General features: G+C 45.7%; 1 protein-coding gene across 1 annotated transcript in view; it reads right to left on the reverse strand.

The window, feature by feature from the left end:
* LOC147725161 (CD5 antigen-like) overlaps nucleotides 1–22,043 on the reverse strand; it is a 334,692-nt gene extending 312,649 nt beyond the window's left edge. The window contains exon 1 of the mRNA XM_086967128.1: nucleotides 21,977–22,043. Coding sequence (XP_086823254.1) covers nucleotides 21,977–22,043 — 67 coding nt within the window. The remainder of the gene's footprint in view (nucleotides 1–21,976) is intronic.
* Nucleotides 22,044–24,715: the final 2,672 nt, after the last annotated feature.

Here is a 24,715-nt window from a genome sequence, read left to right on the forward strand (position 1 = left end):
GAACACATTATGGGGTCAATTAGAATGGCTGATGGATCGCCACCGACAGGCAGGCGGTGGCGATCCGTCCACCATCCTTGCCCGTCCGTTACCTATATTCCCCCGCCATATTACAATGGCGGGGGGACCGTGTGGCGGAGGGGAAGACCGTCCGCCGCTTTTCTGCCGCAGTCGCCTTGCGACCGCGGCGGAAAAGGTCTAATATGGTGACAAAGCTAGCCATATTAAGATGGCCGGATACAGATGCCTTTCCGTGGCACCACGAAAAGTCATACAGGCTTTGCTTTGGGGGCCCGTTCCAGGCCCCCAGGGTGAAGGGGAGGTGGTGGTACACATGCTGTGAAACGCTCAACTTGCATTTTTGACGGTCCCTGCCCCAGACAGGATGGCGGATGGACTTTGTCCGTCCGCCATCCTAATCGACCCTTAAGTTTCGTTCATAACAATGTAAATACACACAAAAGGAAGAATCCATCCTTTTGGCCTCATTTATGGTTCGAATGTTGGTGTGGGCAGATCTTGCTTACTGCTTCAGTTTCCTTATAGGAAATCTAGGGGCATATTATCAAGGGGGTTTATCTCTGCTTTTTTGGCTTTAAAAGCCAAAAAAGCGGAGATAAAATTATCTCCCTATTACCTAGCTGTCGCTAACACCAGTTAGCGACAGCTAGTAGGAGATAGCGACCATCTTGGGCCTTGCTTTGCATGTCAGTGATATTTATCACTAATGACATGCAAAGTGGGCGTGCCAAGATGTTAGCGACTGGAAACAGTCGCTAACATCGCTATCTCCTATTACCAACTTTTGGAGATATTCGCGCTAAGCGCGAATATCTCCAAAAGCTAACACCTGCCCAGAGCAGTTCTTAGCCATGTTATCCAATGGTAGGTGGATAACATGGCTAAGAGCATTAGCTCGGTAATGCATGAATATCGCGGCCTTTTCAGCGATATTCATGCATTTCGGCCGATTTTTATCGCTTAGGAGATATACCTTGATAATAGCAAGGTTCCTAAGCGATAAAAATCGCCGCAGCTCGGCGGTAAAAATATCGCCGCTAAACCAACATAGCGATAATTATTACTAGTTGTTGGTAATATGCCCCCTATTTTTTTCAGAGCATACAATGTCTTTCTCCAACTCAGATTAGCAGCCAGGAGGATTTCCACCACCCTAGCCTGCTCAATCAGCCAAAGAGTCTCTCATTTCTCAATTCTTTGAAATGGGAGCAGGAGAAAAAATGTGGGATGCACCCGCCACTGTGGCGGGTGCATCCTAATTCGGGGCACGGTACCTCCGCCCTTGTGGCGGACGGTACCTGCCCCAGACAGGATCGTTGATGGACTTTGTCCGTCCCCCATCCTAATCGACCCCTAAGTTTGGTTAATATCAATGTAAATACACACAAAAGGAATAATCAATCCTTTTGGCCTCATTTGTGGTTCGGATGTTGGTGTGGGCAGATCTTGCTTACTGCTTCAGTTTCCGTATAGGAAATCTATTTTTTTCAGTCCTTACAATGTCTTTCTCCAACTCAGATTAGCAGCCAGGAGGAGTTCCACCACCCTAGCCTGCTCAGTCAGCCAAAGAGTCTCTCGTTTTGCAATTCTTTGAAATGGGAGCAGGAGAGAAGACAGTGTTTGCTTAGTTTGAAAACTGCAAATATTGCAATAGGGAGCTTAGTAGGGGGACTAAGAAACAGTATAGTGTGGGCATTACTGGAATGTTGGGGCATGTAAGATCAATGCATGCACGGAGGCGAGCTCATGCAGAGTTGGCTTGTGTTACAGAGACAGACAGGTCCTCAGGAGGACATACATCTTTTCAACCATCGGACACTGTACCTGCTCAAGTTATTTCTGGGCACGTGCTTAAGAAACCTGGGTAAATGCGTGATTAAAGAAAGCGTATTAATATTCATCTTAAACAAGCCGTGCTGGGCAGGATAAGCTCACACAAGACCATAAATGCCCCCTAGGCAATAGCTTTAATTTTTTGGGAGGGAGATATTTTTTTCCAAGTTTTCTTCCTGTTTTTTTCAAATAAATATGACATTTTTTTAAATTGTTCAAATTTTTTTCATAGCTGTAGTGTTATTGTTAGAAACTGAGCTACCTCATAACCTTGAACACCTTGTTGTATGTCAACCCTCTCCTTCAAGTCTAGTGCCACATCTCTGGGTCTGTGTACTTATCTCTCAGCATAAGGTACTATATTTTTACTGCCACCTTCAGAGCAGGTCTCCTTCGGAGCAGGTCTCCACCCGCCTGGCTGTCACCTCCAACTCAGCAGAGCTCACTTACTGAGCTACCCACATTTCCTTTTTCTTTTCTAAGACACTCATGGCCACAAGCCTTATGAGCTCATAATCAAGCTTTTTCATTCTCATCTCTTGTGACAAGATCAATCTTTTTCTTTTCCAATGCATACACATTCTTGCTGACCTCTTCCTTTGCCTGGAGCCTCATGACCTCCAACTCATGATCTCAGGCCCTTTACCTTTTCTATAAATCCTCTGCAGAAAAATTCCTGGAAGAATGATTGCTGCGAGCAACAGTGGCTGCTCTCCGAATAGGCAAATCCTGGGATCTGTAACTTCTCTCTGGCACACCCTCAACTGCATCATATGTCTCCCCAGGTTCTCTGGCCTCCCACCAGGCATACAAGGCCTTTTTGCAGCTCCTCTTTCCTAGAAGTGCTTCTAATGGGGCATCCAAAGTTTTTGCAAAATTTCTTGAGCTGCTCGACTTTGTAGGTATGCAACATGTCAATGCTAAACTCCAATTCTGCTTTTTCTGCTGGTTCGCCATTTAGCAACAAGGAGCGTGGATACTTCAAGGGTCTATTCAAAAAAAGAATCAAAATGAGGGGGCGTGGCTAGCAGTCGAGAGTATTGGCAGCGGCTTAATCGAGCTCCCCCTGCCCACGGCGTAAAAACTATGCCACAGCTTGTATATTCCTGCTGAACGCGTGCAATATAGAGCAAGAGGCTGCCCTGATACCCCCAACTGGCCACGATCTGAAAACGGACTCCTCTGCCCCCTAGGTGGTGGAGTCCTGCGACGGCGGTTACCGGGGACAAGTTCAGCAAATGGCGGCAGCGGCCTGAGGCGCGGGCCGCGGGGGAGAGCGGGCCTGCTGCGGCGCTTGTAGTTCGGCGGCGCCAGTGTGGTGTTTACGCCGGCTGCTGTTTTGGAGTGGCAGAAGCGGGTGAAGCGACGTTACTGGCGGGGGCAACCTTTCCCCCCCAACCTGAGTGCGGCTGACTACGGAGGCCCCGGACCGGGGCGCTTCGGAAATCTAGGCCCCGGCTTTTGGGCCTATTGACTGTGTGCGGCCCCTGGGAGCAGAGCGAGTGTGGCGAGAGTGCCGTTACTTCCTTGAGACCCCTGCTACTGCTGAGGACGGTGAAGAGAGGGCCCCCCCTTTTAATAATGTGCTTGCCGGACAGATTATCTTGCTGCCTGAGGAAAAAAGGAGACACCAATGATGGCGGCGCAGTGACCCGGGCCCCCTGGACATGTCCCTATTTTTATTGGGGTGAGCTCTGTGGCCGGACAGCTCTGGTGTTTCGGGGGCTTTCTCAGAGTGGCGATGCAAGGACTGAACTTTGCCACATATTGTCTACAACTGGGCAGAGGAGGAACTGGATTGAGCCAACACCCTTGCAGATTTTGGGTCTCTGTGCAGGGCCCCGTGGGCCTATATGAGGGCCTTCCCGATTGCTCTGTACCCCCTCTCGCGCGGCAGTCAGTTGCGGGGCGCGCTGTTCTGGCCCCCCCTCCCAGCTTGAGACATCAACAGCTTCACCCGGCTTGGTGGCACTGGAGGTGGAACCGGGCCCTGTGGATCATATTTTGGGCTGCTGCTTGAGCTGAATTGCCTGTGAGACCCATTTGGGTGCCCTGTGACACTCTATGCGGACCTGGTGGTGCCCCCCTCCTGCAGATTCCTTGAGTTGCTGCGGGGTATTGAGGAGCCGGGACTGTTCATTGTACCTATCCTTACATGATAGTGAGGTGGCAACAGCCGGCCCGGAAAATGGCAACGGGGGCAGGGGCTCCAGAAACAATGCCCAGAGGCAGCTAGGAAGGGCCAGGCACACCTCAACCCCCCCCAGTGGCTGTCTACAGTGAATGCACAACTCCACCCCCTTTCACTCCAAACCGGACACTCAATCCACAGGCAGAGGCATATAGAATGGTTAAACAAGAAAATGCCTATTTTTTCAAAGTGCCATTTTCAAACACATAATTTAAAAACATCCTTACTAAAAGATGTGTCATTAAATTCTGTGTTAAGAGAGCCTAAACTTTATTGATCTATATTTTCCCAATGTAAAGTTATAAGTGTAAGATGTTACAAAGTATCTCCCATCCTATCCAATGGGACAGATAGCCTTTCAACAGTGAAAAACAAAATTGGCAGTATTTCACTGGCAGGACATGTCACACATACCAGTACATGTCCTACTTTTAACATACACTGCACACTGCCAATGGGGGTACCTCGGGCCTACCATAGGGGTGTGCTTGCCAGGTCTACATGAACTTTAAAACTGTGCACAGACACTGCATTTGCAGGTTTGAGGTAACTTTTCAGATATACTCATGTGGGTGGCACAATCAAATCAAATCAAAATCATCTTTATTCGGTTTCAGATATTAAAACCATAAAAGCACATGTTAAAATATAATATTATAATAATAACATCTGATAAAAACTAACCTCACAGTAATGAACCGGTAATTACAAATAACTTGTATCAGTGGAAATAAAAAGATTTAATGGATCCAATATCACTCATACTATACAAACAAAACAAATCAATCAAGGTTAGTACAATAAAACATAGCTCAAAAGAAATGACATACAGAGGAGCGAGACAATATAAAATACATGATGCCACAAAAGGGATAAAGAGGGTGCCGCTTGCAGTCGTGCTCTGTGCTCTGTGTCCAGGTGATAGCGGAGGAAGCGGAGGAGCTTTAATTGATTGACTTTGCCCAGCAGTCGGGGATTTGGAGAGAACTGAGCCCGTGTGCTCCACCAGAGGTCAGCGGTCAGCGGGAGCGGGACTGCGAGGCCCAGAGGTGCTTGCGCCACGTAATCGCGTGCACCTGGTGCCTCTTCCCGCCCCCTCCTCCCTGAAGGTTCAAAACGACTCGCGGCCCCTGCTTCGCGGGAGCCGCTCGCAGTCGTGCTCTGTGCTCTGTGTCCAGGTGATAGCGGAGGAAGCGGAGGAGCTTTAATTAATTGACTTTGCCCAGCAGTCGGGGATTTGGAGAGAACTGAGCCCGTGTGCTCCACCAGAGGTCAGCGGTCAGCGGGAGCGGGACTGCGAGGCCCAGAGGTGCTTGCGCCACATAATCGCGCGCACCTGGTGCCTCTTCCCGCCCCCTCCTACCTGAAGGTTCAAATCGACTCGCGGCCCCCGCTTCGTGGGAGCCGCTCGCAGTCGTGCTCTGTGCTCTGTGTCCAGGTGATAGCGGAGGAAGCGGAGGAGCTTTAATTGATTGACTTTGCCCCGCAGTCGGGGATTTGGAGAGAACTGAGCCCGTGTGCTCCACCAGAGGTCAGCGGTCAACGGGAGCGGGACTGCGAGGCCCAGAGGTGTTTGCGCCACGTAATCGTGCGCACCTGGTCCCTCTTCCCGCCCCCTCCTCCCTGAAGGTTCAAATCGACTTGCGGCCCCCGCTTCGCGGGAGCCGCTCGCAGTCGTGATCTGTGCTCTGTGTCCAGTTGATAGTGGAGGAAGCGGAGGAGCTTTAATTGATTGACTTTGCCCAGCAGTCGGGGATTTGGAGAGAACTGAGCCTGTGTGCTCCACCAGAGGTCAGCGGTCAGCGGGAGCGGGACTGCGAGGCCCAGAGGTGCTTGCGCCACGTAATCGCGTGCACCTGGTGCCTCTTCCCGCCCCCTCCTTAACCTACTTAGCCCAGCTACCAGACGCAAACGCGAGACGCGCGCGGACGGAAGCGCGGGCGAAGACCGGGCAAAGAGCGGGCCGTTTGAGGCCGTTCAAGTACGGCAGAGCCCGGCCCGGGCCCACTCCCTATGCCCGACTTTGCGCTGCTCCTGCAGGTATAACGCCTTGACTGAATATATCCCTATGGTTAATTGCGTTTTGACATAGTAAACTACTTCTAGACTGTGTGGCTCTTATAAAACCTTTAATATTCCTTCCATTAGTGTGTGAGACACAACATAAATATAGTTGGGCCTACGCAGATATTAATATGCCTCTAAGATCAGGTAAAGAGCGCACAGTTCAAATTAAAACCACCAATGGAGTTGTTTCGGGCCCCCTGGACGCCTTTATTACCCGAGCCACAGGGATCCTGGAAAAGGAAATCGCGATGGTGGAAAAAAGACTTTCTCTCGATCTTGTCAGTGGGAAGCGATCATCGCTGGGTGGCTTGGCAACTACTGCCAGTCCTGCTAAACATGCTGCATTTAATTGTATACAAACTGTTACCACTGAGGCAATAGTTCACATAGATGGTGCGGGGGAGGGCCCCCCTGCTGTTTCTTTGGTCAATGTAGATCACAATTTAGATGATAGCCAATCTAGCGGGGGGGCTGAAACCCAGGACAGTGGGGAAATGGATTCAAGCTTGGAATCTAGTCACTTATCTTTAAATGCCCTGAATGCCAGTAATAATGCATTGAATTTCCCAGTAGAGGCAGACCCGTTGGGCTTAGATACAACAACTCGTAAGAGAAAGCAAGACTCGAGTCACCTGGGGGGGGCGAGATCGCAAGATGCCTAAATTAAAAGACTCTTCTAACAATGATGCTCCCGTTCTTGAGCGCCCCCCAGATACACAAACACCCTCAATTTTCCCTAACGTGTTATGCCCTTCCCTTTTTACATTGGGATCTTCTAATCCCTGCCCAATGTACCTTAATAATGATGAGGTTCTTTTACTAAAAATGGAAGCCATGATTAAAACCCTCCTGCTCCCCGTCTTGGAGCGGACAAGGCTGCTGACTTCCAAAATAGATACCTTGGAGTCAGTAGTGAGCACAAACCTAGACTTGCTACAAAAGTTATTTAGTTCAGGTTTAGTGGGAGGTACTACTACACAGCTAGCAAATAATACTACAAGTATTAATAACGCATCCATGGGTAAACCCACTATACCAATATCTACAGGGGCAGCCAACAATAAACCGTTGGGGGGGGGAGGCCAATAGCTATTCCCACTAAGGTAACTGATGGCACTCCATCTCAGGCTTTTAAGACGAAGGCCACTAATAAACCTAATTCTGTTAGACCTCACATAGCTCAGTCAACTGATCGGCCAAAACCTAACCCCAGTACCCCTCAACAGCGACCATCAGGGCATACTTCTAAACATCGAAGCCCCAAAATCACAATGGCTGGAAATCACACTAGGCATACCATCCCCCGTGCAGACCTTCCCCGGAGGCAACGCAATATACAATTGTATTAACAGGTGTTGCCCCTCTAAAAGCTGGTAGTAAGGAGTCATATGGGGACCTACGTAATAAGGTGATTTTCTGGCTGAATAAAAATCGTCCCCTGCCACCATCCTCGCCAACTGAAATTCTCTTTGTTAGGAGAGTAGATTGGGTTGGCCATGGCACTAAAGATCTGGAGGGTGACTGTATACTAATCTCATTTAAGGATCTCTGGGTGGTGGAGACCATTCGAAGAGAAGCTCGGTTTGCTAGACAGGGTGACGTTTAAACTTTGGGGCTAGCATACTTCTACCCCTATAGACAGAGCTCTATTCCAACACGCCCTAATTTTAGGAGACCCCCTGTTAGGAGTCATCCCATAGTTATGACACCACATCTTCAGCAATTTCCATTTCTCTTCAATCACTTTGGCCCCCTCTGTGATCTTGAGGCCATAGATTGACATCACTCACCATCTAGGATGACCAACTCCGTTGAGAACTGTGGGTTAGTGATAGTGTCGCTATGTCAGGAGGTTCCATTACCTACAAATGATGTAGATGAGTGTTTGGGAGTACCAGCAATAGAAGAAGCCACTGCTATAGCATCCAAAGTTTCAAAAGATGTGTGGACGGGGGGGGGGGGAAACCCTAGATATCTATAAGAACATAGAGAGTAGGCAGGGTACGGGGGGAGATCTGGCATCTACTGTAGTTCTCGCCCCAATGTTCCCCGCAGTTGTCCCCCTTCAGAAATACTTAATTTAGTGTCCTGAAATGTTAAGGGCCGCATGCACTCCGAAGACTGGTTGGAGTTCATGGACACATTTGATATCATCCTATTACAGGAAACTTGGGCACCAGATCCAATTTATAGACTGGGCTATGTTAACTTTTTTAAACCAGCAATTAGAGGTGGTAAGGTTCACTATTTCTATTGGTCACTACACTTAAAACCTATACGTTACCCCTATAGCAGGCCTCAACAATCCTGAAGGCAGGGTGCTGGGTTTGAGGTGAGAGGTGAGAGGGTGCCCCTGCATGAGCAGAGTCTTCAGGGACTATTCTCCCACGTTGTCTGTGACGCAGCCGGACATTTAGGTAGAGGTGCATTATAACCTTGCGGTAAATGCTAACTCGAAAACAGCTGCAGAGAAACATATTGTGTTTGGTATCAAACACATTGGAATCATTCCTCCATACCAGTAACTGGTGTGGGAGGTACAATTCCACCCTTCAGAAGCGAGATTCATGGGTTCACTGGCAATGTTCCCTCTATTTTTTTTTCCTCTGTGTGCAGCAGTATAAGATCTCTGTGCGCTGCAACTAAGACGTTGTGCACTGGGAACCAGACCGCGCGTGTAGGTGCAGGTCCAAATATCACTCCAAGGCAGGTTTTCAATTTAGATATACAGGCAATGACATGAATTGGTTACACTGGCAAGTACACTTTGGGTTTATAAAAGCACAGGACCTCAAAGGTGGTACCGTAATACAATTTTACTAAAGATCCTCAACTTGAGCCCTGTTCATAGGGTGGGGAAATGTTGGGAGCCTATGCAAGATCACATATATGCTAAATTACATAACATATTTACAATTTGATGTGCAAGCTATGGAATAAAGTCTGGCTTACCTGTCAGAGATAGCTTGTCACCAGTCCAGAAACAAGCCCCCAACAGCAAGTCGTCGTAAAAACTTCAGGGTTAAAGTAACTTGTGGAAAAGTGACAGTCGGGGTAGTGAATGCTTTGAAAAGGCTGGTCGTTGTTGAGATTGCGCGGTAAAGGAGGCTTCCTGTGTTTAATATTTCTGCTAGAGAGAGTTGTTTGTCTAGTTGCAGTTTTGACTCATCATAAAGTAGTACAGAGGGTTAATATGGCTGTTACAAACATGTGTATTAAGTGTCAAAGAGCTGCTTGCAAACTGAATGGTATAGGTTAAAGAGTTATGCTTTTTTCCTTATCTTTCATTATACTAGTGGTTGTACAAAGGGTTGGTTTGGGTAGAAATGCATTCTTATTAGTAAAGACAACCCTAACTGCTCCAGTATGTTTCAACCCCTAGACGTCTTCTGCAACCTCTGGCTCAAATTAAGCACTAGCAACACAGTCTGTTGCCTTCTGCTAGGGCTTGAATTGAGTTTCAGGTTAGAACTTTGAGGTATGAGTTCTGGCCTCAGCATTCAACCCCTTTCTGAAAGTATAGCGGTTGGCACAAGCCACGATCCAAACCACCAGATGCACAGGATTTAGGGCAAAACAGAAAAAACAGTTCATAGATGATTTTCTAACTCCCAATCCAAACTACAAGTAATGTTTGTATTTACCTGTGTTTTATATTGCAGGACAAATATGTGATAGTATTTTCAAGGCACATTTCATTTGTTCTTAAAATATTAGCATGCATGCTTTTTAAAATTAGATGAATATATTGAACCACATTCTGCCTGCAAAGCTAATGCAGACAGCATCCGCTTTACAACTACTTCATTTGAATAAAAACTGTCCTGCGTTTTCATTTTTTCTTTGTTTTGGGATTGAAACGTAGAAGACCAAAAGGTTCTGGTTTAAATATCTTTTACCTTTTAGAAAATGATATAAATGGCTCGTGCCTTAGCGTCCTCAAATATGGAAGGGCTCAAGGTATCTCTATTTCAAACATATGACAATAAGCAGCAAGCGCCTCGCGCCAATAATGGTCTCACTCTCTTCTTTTGTTACCTGCTTGCGATGGGTGATAGCTGATCACTGCAGGGTAGCGACACAGTGATGGCTGGTGCCATAGTTAATCCATACAGGGCAGGAGAGCTTTGGCCTATCATTGGAGAGGGTGCAGCACAGAATATATAAAGAATTACAAAAATAAATCACCATAAACAGGAGACACAGGGAAGGGGCACAATAAAACAAGTATGAAGAAAAGTAATGGATGGTGTAGACGCACTAGAGTATAGGTAGCCTAAAAATGAATGTGTCCGTCCGTAATGCAACTGGTGCTTATGTAAAGCACTCAGATTCCTTCGGATAGAGTTAGCACTGTACAAAACTGCCAAAGACCCACAATCAGCTCCGCAGCCCGCACTAATAAAAGAAATGCAGTCAGCCCTTCCAAGTGTCACGCATCAGGCGTGAGACTATCGCATTTCAGTGCGGTGGTCCGCATCACCGCACTGAAATGTAAAGTCACGCATTATAGCACCTCTCACAGTTATCAAGCGGAGTGTCTATGATGTATACACACCATGCTGAAAGCTGTGAGAGTGGTGGGCGAGGCTCCCGGCATACTTAGGAGCTGGCTGGGCTCATCTGCGCTAGCACTGCTACAATGCACCACTGCAGCCGCACGATAACTTTGACATCAGAGTAGTTACTGTCAGTGCACCCAATGGCTACTGTGGAGACAGTGTGTGAGTTTTTTAAAGAGGAATTTTGTACCAACACTCCCGCTGATCAACCCATGCACAAGAGACATTTCCACGCACTTGCTATTACTGTGTTTGCTTCTTGGATCCCTGGTGCTGCAACCCAGGGCCGAATGCTGGGGCTGCCTGGCTGGCGCTCTTCCAGTGACCCGCAAGTTTCAGCCATGTCAGAATTGAGCGTTATCTGTCTTGTGGCTCATTACGAGTTTCCCAATATCATATTGAAATATTTTCACACCTGTTATTAGCGTTACCATGGGGGAGTTGTAATTACTACGAGCAATATTACTTCATCGCTTCGAGCTTTCCATTTGGAACGAGGCATAATATAAGTGTGAATTGTGCACTGATTCCCACATGGTTCGCCCTTTTCTGAGCAGTTTTCTCTGATCACATTTTTTTACTTGACGAATATCTTTAACTTCCAATGAAAAAAGTTTAGGTGGCCACAAGATGTTGCCAAATCTCAGTATCTATTTAAGCAAATTGGCTGCATTTGGGGCAGGTTAAGACTTTCAAATAGTTCTTATGCACAGAACTACACCCAAGCAGCCTCTGTTTGTTTGTACCTGTGTTTTTTAATTCATAGGCCTTTAATATGCCTGCATTTGCCCAGAAGTAGTCTGCTGGCGATCTGATGTAGATTTATTGTTCAAGCATTGTTTACCTCTGGTTTTAGTTGCAATAAAATGAGACATAAATATACGTTCATTGGTAGAACTGTATCTGGGGTAACATCCAAATACTTGAAGCAAACATAAAAAAGAATCGGCCATTTAAATAGTGTAGAAATGATAATGTGTATCCATGCATATAATACATGTTGTGTTTTTAAATGTACCCATTACATTTTAAACTAAAAGGCACTGCCAACGAGGGCTAACCAGTATGCTACTTTGGGCTTAGTTTTTAAGTGAGAGCTTATTTCGTGCTATTTTGTATTTTCTCTTTAGTTTTGATTTTACAAATCAAATTGTTTCTCTTTGGGGTTTTGCTTAGAGACTGCTGAAAATACAGCAAAGCGTGTGTGAAGTAAAAAGCTGGCAATGAGCATCCTCTGTCAGCCTGGAATTTCTGACAGACTGACGAAAATACTAAATGTTCCCAAATAATCATGCTCACAACACTTTGAGGTATTTAGTTGAATATGCTGCCCGCCCCCAAAACTAGTGCCGCCTAGCTCCGCCACTGGTGTCAATCCTAGTCATTGAAATGTCACTCATATTTCATCTGAAAATATGACTATGTCACACATAGCAATCTGAAACCTTGGAAGCTATGCGCAGTCTCAAACACAACGTGTGTTTTCAGAATCCTGAAAGTACACGTTGTGCTTGTTGACTTTCTGCATTCCTTTTCCTAATAGTGCACGGCTGCGAGGCTGATGTGGGCCTTTGAGATAGTATTCATGTTAATTGCAGAGCCCGTGTGCTCTGCAATTAACATGAACACTATTTCGAAGGTCCTCACCAGCCCCGCAACAGTGCACTCTTAAGAAAAGAAATGCAGAAATTTACCCAACACGACGTGTGTTTTCAGAATCCTGAAAGCACACATCTTGGTTTAGATTTGCGGCATTAATTTTCCTAATGGTGCCGCGCTGTGGGGCTGATGTGGGCCTTTGAGATAGTATTCATGTTAATTGCAGAGCACAATTGTGCTGCAATTGACACAAATACTATCTCAAAGGCCCACATCAGCCCTACAACTGCGCACCATTAGGAAAATGAATGCAGCAAGTGAATGCCAGCCCTCCCTAACCCCACAGCCGGAAAGGGAGACACTTACCTGCCGCTCGTGTCACCATTGTCTCTTCCTGCCTCCTGCAACCAGGAAATGAACGTCTTTCGCGCTGCTCACATTTTAAAATCGGTCTTTCAGGGATTTGTGCGCGCTAAATTCAGGACACTGCGCGCACCATGGGACCATGGTGTGCTCGCTCACGCACCTTATTGGGAACAGTAGTCACTGGTCAAACCGGTGCCAGCCTTCTCGACCCCGACAGTACTAAATTGATGCTACCGACCAGAGACACATTTCTGCCCGCCTGCTACTGAGCCAAGCTTGAGCAGAGGAAGGCAGCACAATAGGCATCCTGTCACACGGAGGTGCGACCACAACCCAGGCAGGATTTAGTGTTTTGGGGCTGGATGGGTGCACTCTGAGAGTGCCTAAAAGTCTGTACTTTTGGTGTCCCTGTGCATAGTCCAGCTCAAACCATTCTGGGAGCCATCGGCTCCTGCTTCGGCGTAAAACAGGACAAAGGACATGGGTGTAGCCACCTCTCTGCCCTGCCCCTCCCCTAGGAGGGTCCCCTGAATCTGTCTAACCCTCTCCAGTGGGCTTAACTGGCTGTAAGACTTGAAATGTTATGTGGACAAGATTCTACAAGAGGAAACCACTGACCTTCGACCGTCTGGACATTCTGGACTTTGCTGGACCTTGTCAGGGCTCAACTTCATCCCCCTTTCCATACAGGCTCCGTGCAGGACGTGTGGTGCACTTAAGACAACTGAAGAATCTCCCTTAGAGTGAAGGAGTCACTTCCCTGCATTTGCAGGAACCTAACTGCAACTGACCAGTCTGCTGTTCCTGAGCTACTATAGACTCAGCAATACAGGAGGGCAGTTTCCAAAGGTCCCTGAGGTTGATCTTCCCTCTCACTGAATTTGAGGCCCCTGTGCTCTGCCTCAATTTGCAGTTGCATATGTTTGTTGGCAATTCCTGAGCTTGTGCATTGAACTCTGTGCTCTGTGAGCAGTATTTTCACCAAAGAATTCTGGCCTCCTCACACCGAGTGCTCTGTGGGCAGGTACTTTGCAATCTTGCTTGAGGTCCCCCCGACTCCTGGTCATTCAGCCCGTGGGTTCCTCTGAGGGTCATTTTGATTTCTCATGGACTTTCCTGGTTGCTCCAGAAGTGCCCTGTCTCCCCATTGCTTGGTGAGTCTCCTGGACCTTACTGGTCCACACCGTAACTTGCGTGACCTTCCTAAATAAGTTGCTTTTGCCAAGGCTTGTTGGTGCCCCGCCAGACAATGACCCCTCAGCAATCGACATCCTTCATGGGACAGCTCACCACTGGCTCCTTATTATCCTCGACATCTCCTGAGCCTCGTGGCTGCAGAGTCAAGCATACCTTCTTCGCACCTGAAGCACCCGACATCGGGGAACATTCGTCTGCCGAGCCCCTAGTCACTCAGAAGTGACCCAGACTTTGTCCCCTCTCCTTTCAGGTTCCTTCTTTCCAGAATACAGGATTGGATTCTACTGGACCCTTTTCACCTTCACAGCAGCAGTACTTCTTCACAGCCCTCGATTGAGAACGACTGGAGTTTCCCACACCACTTCAGACCGGGTACTACAGTATCTATGGGTGGGATAGCTCTTCAACCTTTTAAGATCCAAAGGGTTCGCTCAAAGTCCTCCTAGAAGGGTCCTTAAACTTTTACTTTCCAACCGCAACTTTCCCATAAAGTTGTATGGAGCACTCGGTCGTGTTTCCCCACTGCACCCATCCTCCGTGGTAAGCATGGGCCAAAAATCCATTCCACTTGCAACATTTGTGGATTTTCAGCAATTTTGCGATCTGCAAATCTCGCGAAATTGCCAAAAATTCGCAAATTCACTCGAGGGCTGATTCTTTTTTGTCTTTTATGGCCAGCTCACTCAAGGAACCCCTGCGCCCTTCGGCGCGATTGCAGTAACACACACATGGTCACTGGAGACAACTCTTCTGGCACTTTACGCAGCTGTAGTGTAGGAAAAGCACTATACATTTACCCAATGAGGTTGCACTTACTGATTAGCCAGTAAAAAGTACTCCAGTTGAGTAGAGTTATCGCACAAAATGGTGGCATCTTCTTGGATACGATGCTCCTGTCACAAAAATTAAATCTCAACAGGAAGCACTTACAGATATAAATAAAGCAGGTGCCCTAGTTGAAGCTCAAATTCAGTAACGCATTCATCAGCCCCAAAACAATCGTGAGCATTGTCGAGGCTGGGCAGGTGTGCTATCTCCCCATATCTACCGTTGAAAATTAGCTGTAATGCTGATTGGAGGCCTTTGCCTCCTTGACTTTCACGAGCGCAATCCCCATGCAGTTCCTGTGGCCAGGAACTTCTTTCTCCTCATCTGCTGCTCTGATCGGTCTCCGACCTTTTATACACACAAGAGGCATGTGAACTTGCAAAGAAGTTCCGCATATTATGCCCCCCACACACACTAGCGGTGTGTACTGTCTTCCCGTCATTTACCCACTATGATGGACAGCTCACTCAAGGGACCCCTGCGCCCTTCGGCGCGATGACATAGTAACACACACATGGTCACTGGAGACAACTCTTCTGGCACTTTACGCAGCAGTAGTGTAGAAAAACACTATACATTTACCCAACGAGGTAGCACTTAGTGGATTAGCCAGTAAAAAGTACTCCAGTGCAAATCGCAAAAAAATCCGTTAGTTCGTAGGAAAATCCGTGAACTCGCTGATTTTTTTGCGATTTCGCACAAATTCGCAGACTGCAGATCTGCAAAACTTGCCCATACTTACTCTGTGGGCTCCCTGTGTCATCACCTTGGGTGGTTCCTTGGAGTCCCAGTGATTCTATGTGCAATAGGCACTGTCTCTAGTCAAGTTGTGATTGTTATACCACTATTTTAGTAAATGGTTTGGTCTCCCCCTGGATCCCACTGTGTATTGTGATACTTACAACTGTTCTATTGATCTCATATTGTATGCTTTGTGTTCTATCCTCGTGTAGAGGATAGTAGAGAGTCCTATATTAAAAAATACATATTTTTATATAACTACTGTGTGGTTCTCCTTCACTTAGTCATTCAGGAGGTGATATTCTGGTAAAACAAGCTGCTTACATTCCTTCAAGATTAAGCCTGAAGGCTGCTCTCCACAGCTACCACTAGGGTAGCTTTCTAAAGGGTATCTTTGACCGCATACATCATAAGGGTCATTTGGACTGGTGCAAGGTGCCCACTTTAATTAGTGGACAGCATATACCAGGCCAACTACTCACAGCCATAACCAACCACAACAGGGCAAATTTAAGCCTTATACATGTCCCCTTCTTTGGGGTTGGGGATATGCCCAACAGACACTTCTTTATAGCGACTTCTATTCGTATTGTCGGACCAAAGCGGAGAGTCTCTACCACTTGGTTTTGGTACTGCTGCAACCATATGCAAGTCCATGTCATATGGAGTAATGTGGCATGGTCCGTGCCACATTGAGGCCAGGATGGGTCCAGCCCTGGGGTAAACTGCGTTCAGTGCTACGGGGTCAGGTATGTGCGATGCAAATAATAGAATTGGATGAGGTTGAATCTGGCATTACTTGTTACTTCAGCCTCCTGGGCCAGAGCTCTCTTCCATTCCCCGTCTGTCAATGGGAGGGGTGGGTCTTCGTCCCATTTCCTCCTGGCAACTGATAAATAAGACTGTATAGTCCTCCTTCAGGTCTTAGTATGTATGTGAGATTGGGCCCTACTTTGAACCCGGACCATAGGTGAGATTTTGGCATGCTGTAAAAAATGCCCTGCTGGCACCTGGAAGCAATCCTGTGGGAAGTTTCCATTGTATATAACTTCGACTTCCGATTTACTTCACAGGGTGAGCACAGTATGATGGACAGACCAAAAGATACCTAGACACCATTGGCAAGCAATGAGCGCGGTGTATGGTGGGGATCCTTTCCGCCATTTGACTAGCAATTTACAAGGAAAAATAAAGTTTTTGTTTGTCCTCTGTGGGTTATAATGTCTTTTATATTTCTACATGTTGTTGGTTTGTGTACGTGTTTTTTGATTAGGCTTTTATGTTAATTGGCTTTCAGCCCTGACGAATTTCCCACATATGGGAATGAAACGCGTTGGCAGAGCTATTTTGTTGTAATAGGAAATTAAATTTGAAAAAAGAATATGAATAAAGGTTTTAAAAAAAAACACTACCTCTGCCTTGACTTCATCACCTGACCCACCTCCCATTGCTTTATATAGGGCTCCCGGTTTTCCGTTTACACGGATTTTTACATATAAATACAGACAGAAAACATGTTTTCCTTTGTCTGTATTTATATGTAAAAACTGGAAAGTATTAGCACATTTTGCGTGCTGCTTTGCTCCAGCAAAGTTGCCTCGTCACGCCCTCTTGCTGTTTCTAGGGCTGTGGCTGCCTTCAGTAAAGCGAAACACCAGCTTTAGTTTTGCTGGACTTTTGTTAGCTGCCCCAGCCATGTCTGGGGCTCCACTGCGCCCCTCGAGTGAGCATGGCCAGCCATTTCAAAAGAAAGGCAAGTATGAGGGGCTTGGGCTGGAGTCAGTGGCGTATGCAGTTTGGGGGGGGTGGCAAAAGCAGTAATCGGAAGGTAGTGCATAGAGCTGAGCACGAGGCACACAGATTCGAGCGTAATCACATGGGCCACTTCTAAATAATTCACTCTCATGCTGCTGTTTGTGCCCTTCAGCTCGTCGGATTGTGTTGTGTGCAGCCACCCTCCGTCTCACCGTCACAATGCCTGCTATTCCTGTTAATTGTTTTAGCGCTCGGTAAGTACCTGAACGTTGGGGGATCCTGGCAGGAGGCACAGTGCCCTGAGCTCCCAGATGATCCGCGGCTGCCAGCGCCAGGAGGCCGGCATTGGTCTCAGCGCCCCACCTCTGAGAGGTGAATCACTCTCACACACACCGCATTCAGCCCCCCTCCCCCCCTTGTCTCGGGCTGCGATCTCACTCTCAGACATGCCTGGGGCGGACAGGGGGGAGTGGGCAGCGGAGAGAAGAAACCCAATTCTTGTATTTTCAGCCCGGGCTGCGCTGGAAGGCAGGGCTCAGTCAGACACACACAAGGAAGAGGGTGTAACTAAGTGAGTGAGACTTAGAAGCAGAGTATTTGCAGAGTTTGTGGCCAGACTGCATAGCCCATAGCCATTGCTGTCTCTTCCTTCTTGCCCGGACATGACAAGGACAGTGTCCAATTCTGCGGACCTCCCTCTTTCTTCCTCTTACTACCTCTTTGTCACGCCCCCCCCTCACTTGCAGAACACCATGACTGTTCTTTCCTTTCCTTTCTGTCATTCATTCCCCAGTAAAATGAATCCAAAAAAAGGACACTTTTATTTTTTTATTTATTTATTTATAAAGTTTTATACTGCGTGAACAAGATACAATAAGTTAGAAGAGGATATTGTATTAAGGTTCACAATATTTACTTCATCCTACCTAAAGAAAAAGCCAAAAACCTGCCCTCTTCAAATGAATGTTTAAGGAATGCGCAAGGCCTGATGAAAAAATTTGGTATGTGGACATCTGATTTTAAGCAGCGAAAATTATGCATTTCTACTATACGCACACCCAGCTTTATATCCAACATTATCTAGGACGCATATGTCTGTCTAGCTGTCCATCTTTATAAGTGAGATGGGGCGATGACGTCATGGTAACTGCAAAACGGAGACAGAAGAGGGATCTTGTTTCCTCCATGGCATCGCATCCAGGTGTTAGGTTCCTGCCTTTTCGCATCCAAAATGAAACCAAAAGAACTGGCATCTGCATTGAGGCCGCTGGAGTTGAAAAGTGACTCATCGCTGCGTAAAAACAGCGATGCTTCACTTTTCACTGCGCCCTCCTTGCGACACCAATGATGCGTCATATTTACAGTATGAAGCATCATGTCGCAAGGAGTTACAGATACATCAGTATTTCTGACGTATATGTAGGTGCAAAAGTGACGCATTGCTGGAGTGTGACACAAAAGTGACTCAACTCCAGCAATGTGTCCTTTCACATGGGGCAAGCCCCGTGTGGAAGGGCCTGCGTCAGTCTTACACCTGCTGTGAGGCAGATGTAAAAAATTGAAGCATTTGTGTCCTAGAAGTGGCGCAGTGAAATCTCATAGATTTCACAGCGCCACTTCTACGACCCTTTCTTGCATCAGAACGCCCCCCGAATACATTATACCTGGCGTAGGTATAATGTAGCCCAAGGGTTTACAAAGTGACGCATCTACCTAGATGCGTCACTTTGTAAATATGGTGCAACAAGTCACATTTTTTACGCTGTTGGTGTGTTACAAAAAGTGACGCACCAGCGGCGTAAAAGTGACGCACGGCCTCATAAATGAGGCCTGAGGTCTCCCTCACTCCCTTAATGTGCTACGCCCAATATGTCCCGGTGTCGGCAAATTGTACCAGGACATGGTCAGCTATTTTCACTTGTGCCAGCTAGGATACCCGAATTGGTTCAATAATATCTGCCTGTTGAGGAATCTGGATGGATCACCCACCTTTGCAACTCCGCTGCCCCACTAACCAAAAGGCTCAACATGACATCAGACCCCCTCTGTTGCACAAAGCACACCTTGCTTCACACGCTGACATAGTCAATGAACTCACCTAAGTTTTGCACTTTGAAGATGTGTCCTTAAACCACATGCTAATACTAATTATTATTAGAAACATTATACAAAAAGAGTCCACCAACAATCAAGTTGGGAAATTCGGGTTCCCAGGTACCCCCCGCCTTTCATCATGCCCTGCGTTTGACCATAATTCAGATGGTTAAAGAATGATAAAGTGGTGCTACTGTTGGCCTACTACGTAAGTGGTATCCATTTTATTTACTGTCGAAGGAAAGAAGGCTGCGAAGATTCATTAGGATTCAGACCTGAGACACACACGTCTATGGTGAATCCATTAGTCACCTACTTACTGAACTTGTTGCATCTGGCACGTCCCATGACTAGCTTCATGCCACTGCTTGTGTACACCAGAGATGTTGGCAAAGCTGTTGGCTGGTCGGTTATGCACCACCTCTAACGGAGCAGGATCTAAGCATATCATACAGATGCTAATTTGAGGCCCATCCTCCATTCCTCGCATACCGCCCTCACCGATTCAAGCTCCCCACGTACCCCATCTGGGGTTAGAATGCAGTGTTGATTTTCCATGCAAGGTGGCTAGACTCCAGTTCTGTGTTGTGCAAACCTAACATTCTCAAATAAAACTATTCCAAAACGCGGCTTCAGGAGGAGAGAAAATGGGTTTAAAAATACAAACAATAAATACATAACTAAATAAAACAAGGCAGAGCAGTTGCATAGTGGCCAGATTGGTTTTATTCAAACCCAAACACATTAGCCCCACCTTACAGAGTTTTCCAGTCAAGCGCTACTTTTCTTTTCATGCCCTTAGCTTTCTGAATAAGGAGTGTAAAAGCTTTAAGTTGTATTCCCTATGAGTGTTTAATTTTGTCAGAATGTTGTCGCTTTTTTCAGGAAGCAAATTGCTCTTGTCTAGCGCATGGTTTGAATTGAGTTGCTTCTAGGTGTTTATAGCGGGGCACAATTGGGTTGTAGCTGAAGGGCGTGTGAGTTTCTCCCAGTGGGTGAGGATCGTGTTCAGTGGGGGAGAGGATGTAGCACTCTGTGCCGATGACAGAAACTGCAGGGCTCTGAGACAAATGGCTTGTGATAGCACTTTTAAGCGTATTTGAGACATTCTGCGAAGTTTTCTGATGAATGTATTGTGTTGACCAATAACAACCGAATGCACGTGTGCATTGTCAATTTAAATAAATGTGGAAAAATACTGGCTGCAGCGATTCCTTCTGCTTATTGTAAAAATAAATGTGGATAAACACAGATAAAATGCCCCAAAAATAAATATGGATAAATACAGACGGAAATGACAAAAAACATAAATACCATAAAACCGGGAGCCCTATTTATGGACCAAAGATCTGGAAAACAGGGGCACCGTACAACATCAGGTGCCGGAGTAATTGTGCACAGGACGATTCACAAAAAAACGAAACTATTGTGAGGGGCTGATTGGAAAGTCCGCCGTTGGGCTCGGTTCTATTGATACCTGTAATAGCTATTGGTCTAATCTTCACGATGGCACCTTTTTGTACTCAGAGCAACGTTACCTTTATGATATGATATGGAATAGATGAGTTTTACACATTTTTATAATTATTTGTGGTACTGTATCAGCAGTTATTGCATGTGGGAGAATCTCTGTATTTATTGATCGGCAACAATTGTAATATAAACATAATTTACATGAAGTATACTGCAAGTTGTATGAAAGTTAATGATTTTTAACATATTTATGACAGAAGTATGATGATTGATGTCATATGTTTTATGGATGTTTTGTAACTTTGGTGGTAAAGAAACTGAATAAAAGATTCTTGATTATTTGTGCCCTCCGTCATGCGCTGCTTATGACCTCACATAGTACATAGTACATAAGTCATGACGTGCTCTAAGACATCATTCAGGACATCACTGATGATATCTCAAATTACATCATTGATGACCTCACTGATGATCTCATCCAATGAGTTTGTTAGTTTGTTTTGTAGTTTCCATATCGGCAGGTAAATACCAATGTACTTTTCTACCTGAGTTTGTTCAGCCTGGGTCCAGCTAATGGGGGTAAGTGTGTGGGATCATTGAATATGTTTGTATCTTTGTATTGAAGGCAACCCTGTATGACGGTGACGATTTGTGTTCTCTATGTTCCACACAAGTTTCTTTGGTACAGCAGAGAATGTTTTTTTAAAGTGTTTTAGGCAGCCTTGAGCTATTAGACAGAATCGTCTCATTTAGACAATGTCTTCAACATATGACTGTGTGTGATGTTATAAATGATGTCATCAGTGATGTAATATGTGAGGTCATATGCAGTGCATGGCGGGGGTGGAAGTCACTGACATATTCACCTAACTATAACATCCCTTTATCCTTTGTTTTTTACAGTGAATATGTATATAGATACCGATGTATTATAATTAGTTATATTATGTCATTGCAATATAATGTAATGTTATTCTGTGCTGTGGTATGTTGTTATGGTAAGTCATAATGTGTTCTGAAATATTATGTCACACCAGCATTGTTGACCTCACTTTCCTAGAGTCATTGAGCGCTCGTCCTGATTCTTTTGGGGCCCGGCAGAGGACGGGAGGTGACAAATGCTTTTGCTGCAAAAAACTAACGATACAAACATACAGACAGTAGATCCTCACTTTACTCTTGCACTTAAAGCTGTACATGTACAAATCATCAGACAGTAGCAGTGACCTGCCAGACAAACAGCACTCACCACAGTCAGGGCAGAACTCCGCAGATGCCCTCAGGGCAAGAAGCAGGAACACAATGTACCCCAACATTTGAAGATCTGAAAGAGAGGGCGCATTGGCAATGTTAGTAAGAAAGTCACAGTTTGCACCTGAGTCTTAGCGACTCTCGATTGGTGAAGTCATAGAGTGAATAATTGTGGTTATCATTCATATGCCTTTGTACAATCCTAGTGACTAGGAAGCATGAGGTGCCAGTGAGAGTTTCCCTGCTGTGGAACGTGCACTGTGTGAGATGACCCTCAGCACTTCGAGTCCACGGTTCATGTCTGTCCATGGACTCTGAGATTTGAGATGGAGCCGAGGACGACATGGATCCATTGCAGACAAGACAAGCACGACTCCGAGGCATAAAAGCACACTACACATACCAGGGCTAATTGACAACTTCGGTGTGTTTAGGTGTAAGAGGTAAGAAGTTGTGCGAGTATGAGGTAGGCATTAGTTATATGTACATAGATGTTCATGGGGTAAATTATTTATAAATATGTTATAATAAAAGCTAATACATGTATGATTTATTAGAAATGCATGATGATTGTGCACTGACCCTTATGGTGGTGAATTCATTATTTTTAGTTCCCTCTCCTCTAATCCATTCATTACCTACGTCACTGCATTTGGATGCGCATTGTACCTGCTACTACTATTGTTATAGTAGTTATAAATACTTGTAATAAATTCATCATTAAATTCATTGTAAACTCATTAATGGAATTATGGGAGGTCAGTATAGTTATTCATATATTACACCCCTGAAAGGTGTGAACGCCCTAAATTAGTTTTGTGAGTAAATCCAAAACTGGATTATACTGTCTTTTTGAATGACAGCCTCTCTGACCCGGATGTGGCAACTGTGTGTCGTGTTCCACAACAATGGAAGGTGACACTTTTACCAACAATGGCATCAAATGGAAACACGAATCCTTCACAAATTGTAAGACCCGAAATGTCGTCTATGCGGTGGTTTGTCCTTGCAACAGAGTATATATCGGCAAAACAAACCAACCCATCAATGCCAGAATAACTCAACACCGCTCACGCATAAAGAAAAAAGTCATGTCCGCGCCCATGGTGGAACACTTTACAGCCAACAACCACAGCGAAAATGCTTTTAAATGGACAACGTTGGTTTGGATAGATTCCAAACGGTATCCCGATGTGGAAACCATGTTACTTCGCAAGGAGGCATACCTGATTCTTAAATTTGACAGTGTTAAAAAGGGCCTAAACAGTCTCAGCGAAATTAACAGGGCGTAAAACTGATCTACTCCAGCATAAAACATCATATCCCAGAAAGCACCACAAGTCTCTCGAGGCTCTGATTGGTCTAGAGCTTACACATGTGATGTGTATGCTAGAACCGGCACTGCTGAGGACACCCACAACCAGAGTGTGCCGGGTTGGAGTGAGACAAACAAGCGGTGCTCTTTGCACAGATTCACGGTAAGCCCCAAACCCCCTTGACACCGTGACTTGTTTTTTGCGCTAAAAGCAAAGAACCAGCGTAGTGATCTTTTATATCCTCCTTGCCCCCCCAGAACTGAAAACATAAATTAACCGATACCGGAGAGAACCTTCCTGCGCTGACAGCGCCGTTCACAAGTAAGTTCCCATTCCCGGTGCTAACTTGCAGTTCACGGGTACGCGAGCTAAGACAAATCCCAATACTCTGTAAACTTTCTTTCAGAGATGAACAAGCCAACACACGGATTGATTTCCTGAAATCGGCACACTAGCCATTGGGTCTCGACCAGCAAGGGTAACTATTTTTTCACGCACACCGATTGAGGTGAGCCAAACCCGCGTGACCATGATACTTAATTAAATTTCACTCTGTTGCAGTCCAAATCTTGCGGCATAGACGATCCTGCACTAATACAAGATCAACTTTGGGCAGAACAATACAAGGTATGTCGCATTCAGAGATGCGCATATTTTCTTTACTTGTACATAATTGGCTAGAGGACCCCGTTTGCTAAAACAATCCCCTTTTTCCTTTTCACAAACAGTTCCCATGGACCTGAATGACACCGCCCTGATGAGAATCCTGCAAACCATTTAACAGGATTCGAAACGCGTCGGCATTTTTTCAGACATTCATGCTAACGTTACTGATGCCAAAATGGGCAATTTTCCTGAACAATAATTATTTAATCCATGTCAGGTTTTGGGAGTAGATTTTGAAACATTTCCTTTCTTTCTCCCAATTAGTATATCGTTGATTGTGATCCTTTTACCGTGCATTGCTTATTTTGTTCACAATGTTTATGACTAATGTGTCCATGTCACGACCATGTATCTATGGTTAAAAAGTCGTTTCTCACATGTTCACTGTTGATATTTTTTTGCACTGTATATACGCACAAATTGTTTTCCAAACTGTATGTGGCCAGATATGAAGTTGAAAGCGATCTTTGGTCTGTTTATGTAAAAAGAAGACAATTTTTTGATAACTGAGTTACAATTAAAAGACGTAAATCGACGTCAGGGTAAACTAATAAAGTTTTGTTTATCCTTAACCATTTAGTGTTTAATTTTAATCTGGAGGCATAGGCAACATTCCTTTCTTACAATATTGTGGCCCTGCCTATCCTCCTTCCCATTGGGCCCAGCCACCCTTGTATTTTTTGAAGTCCTACTGCTAGCATATCTTGCTCACAGAGTTAAATGTCAGGGACTTAATCTACTGCTCCATAGCACTG

Source organism: Lissotriton vulgaris, chromosome 4_1 (assembly GCF_964263255.1).
Source record: "Lissotriton vulgaris chromosome 4_1, aLisVul1.2, whole genome shotgun sequence".
Taxonomy (NCBI): Eukaryota; Metazoa; Chordata; class Amphibia; order Caudata; family Salamandridae; genus Lissotriton; species Lissotriton vulgaris.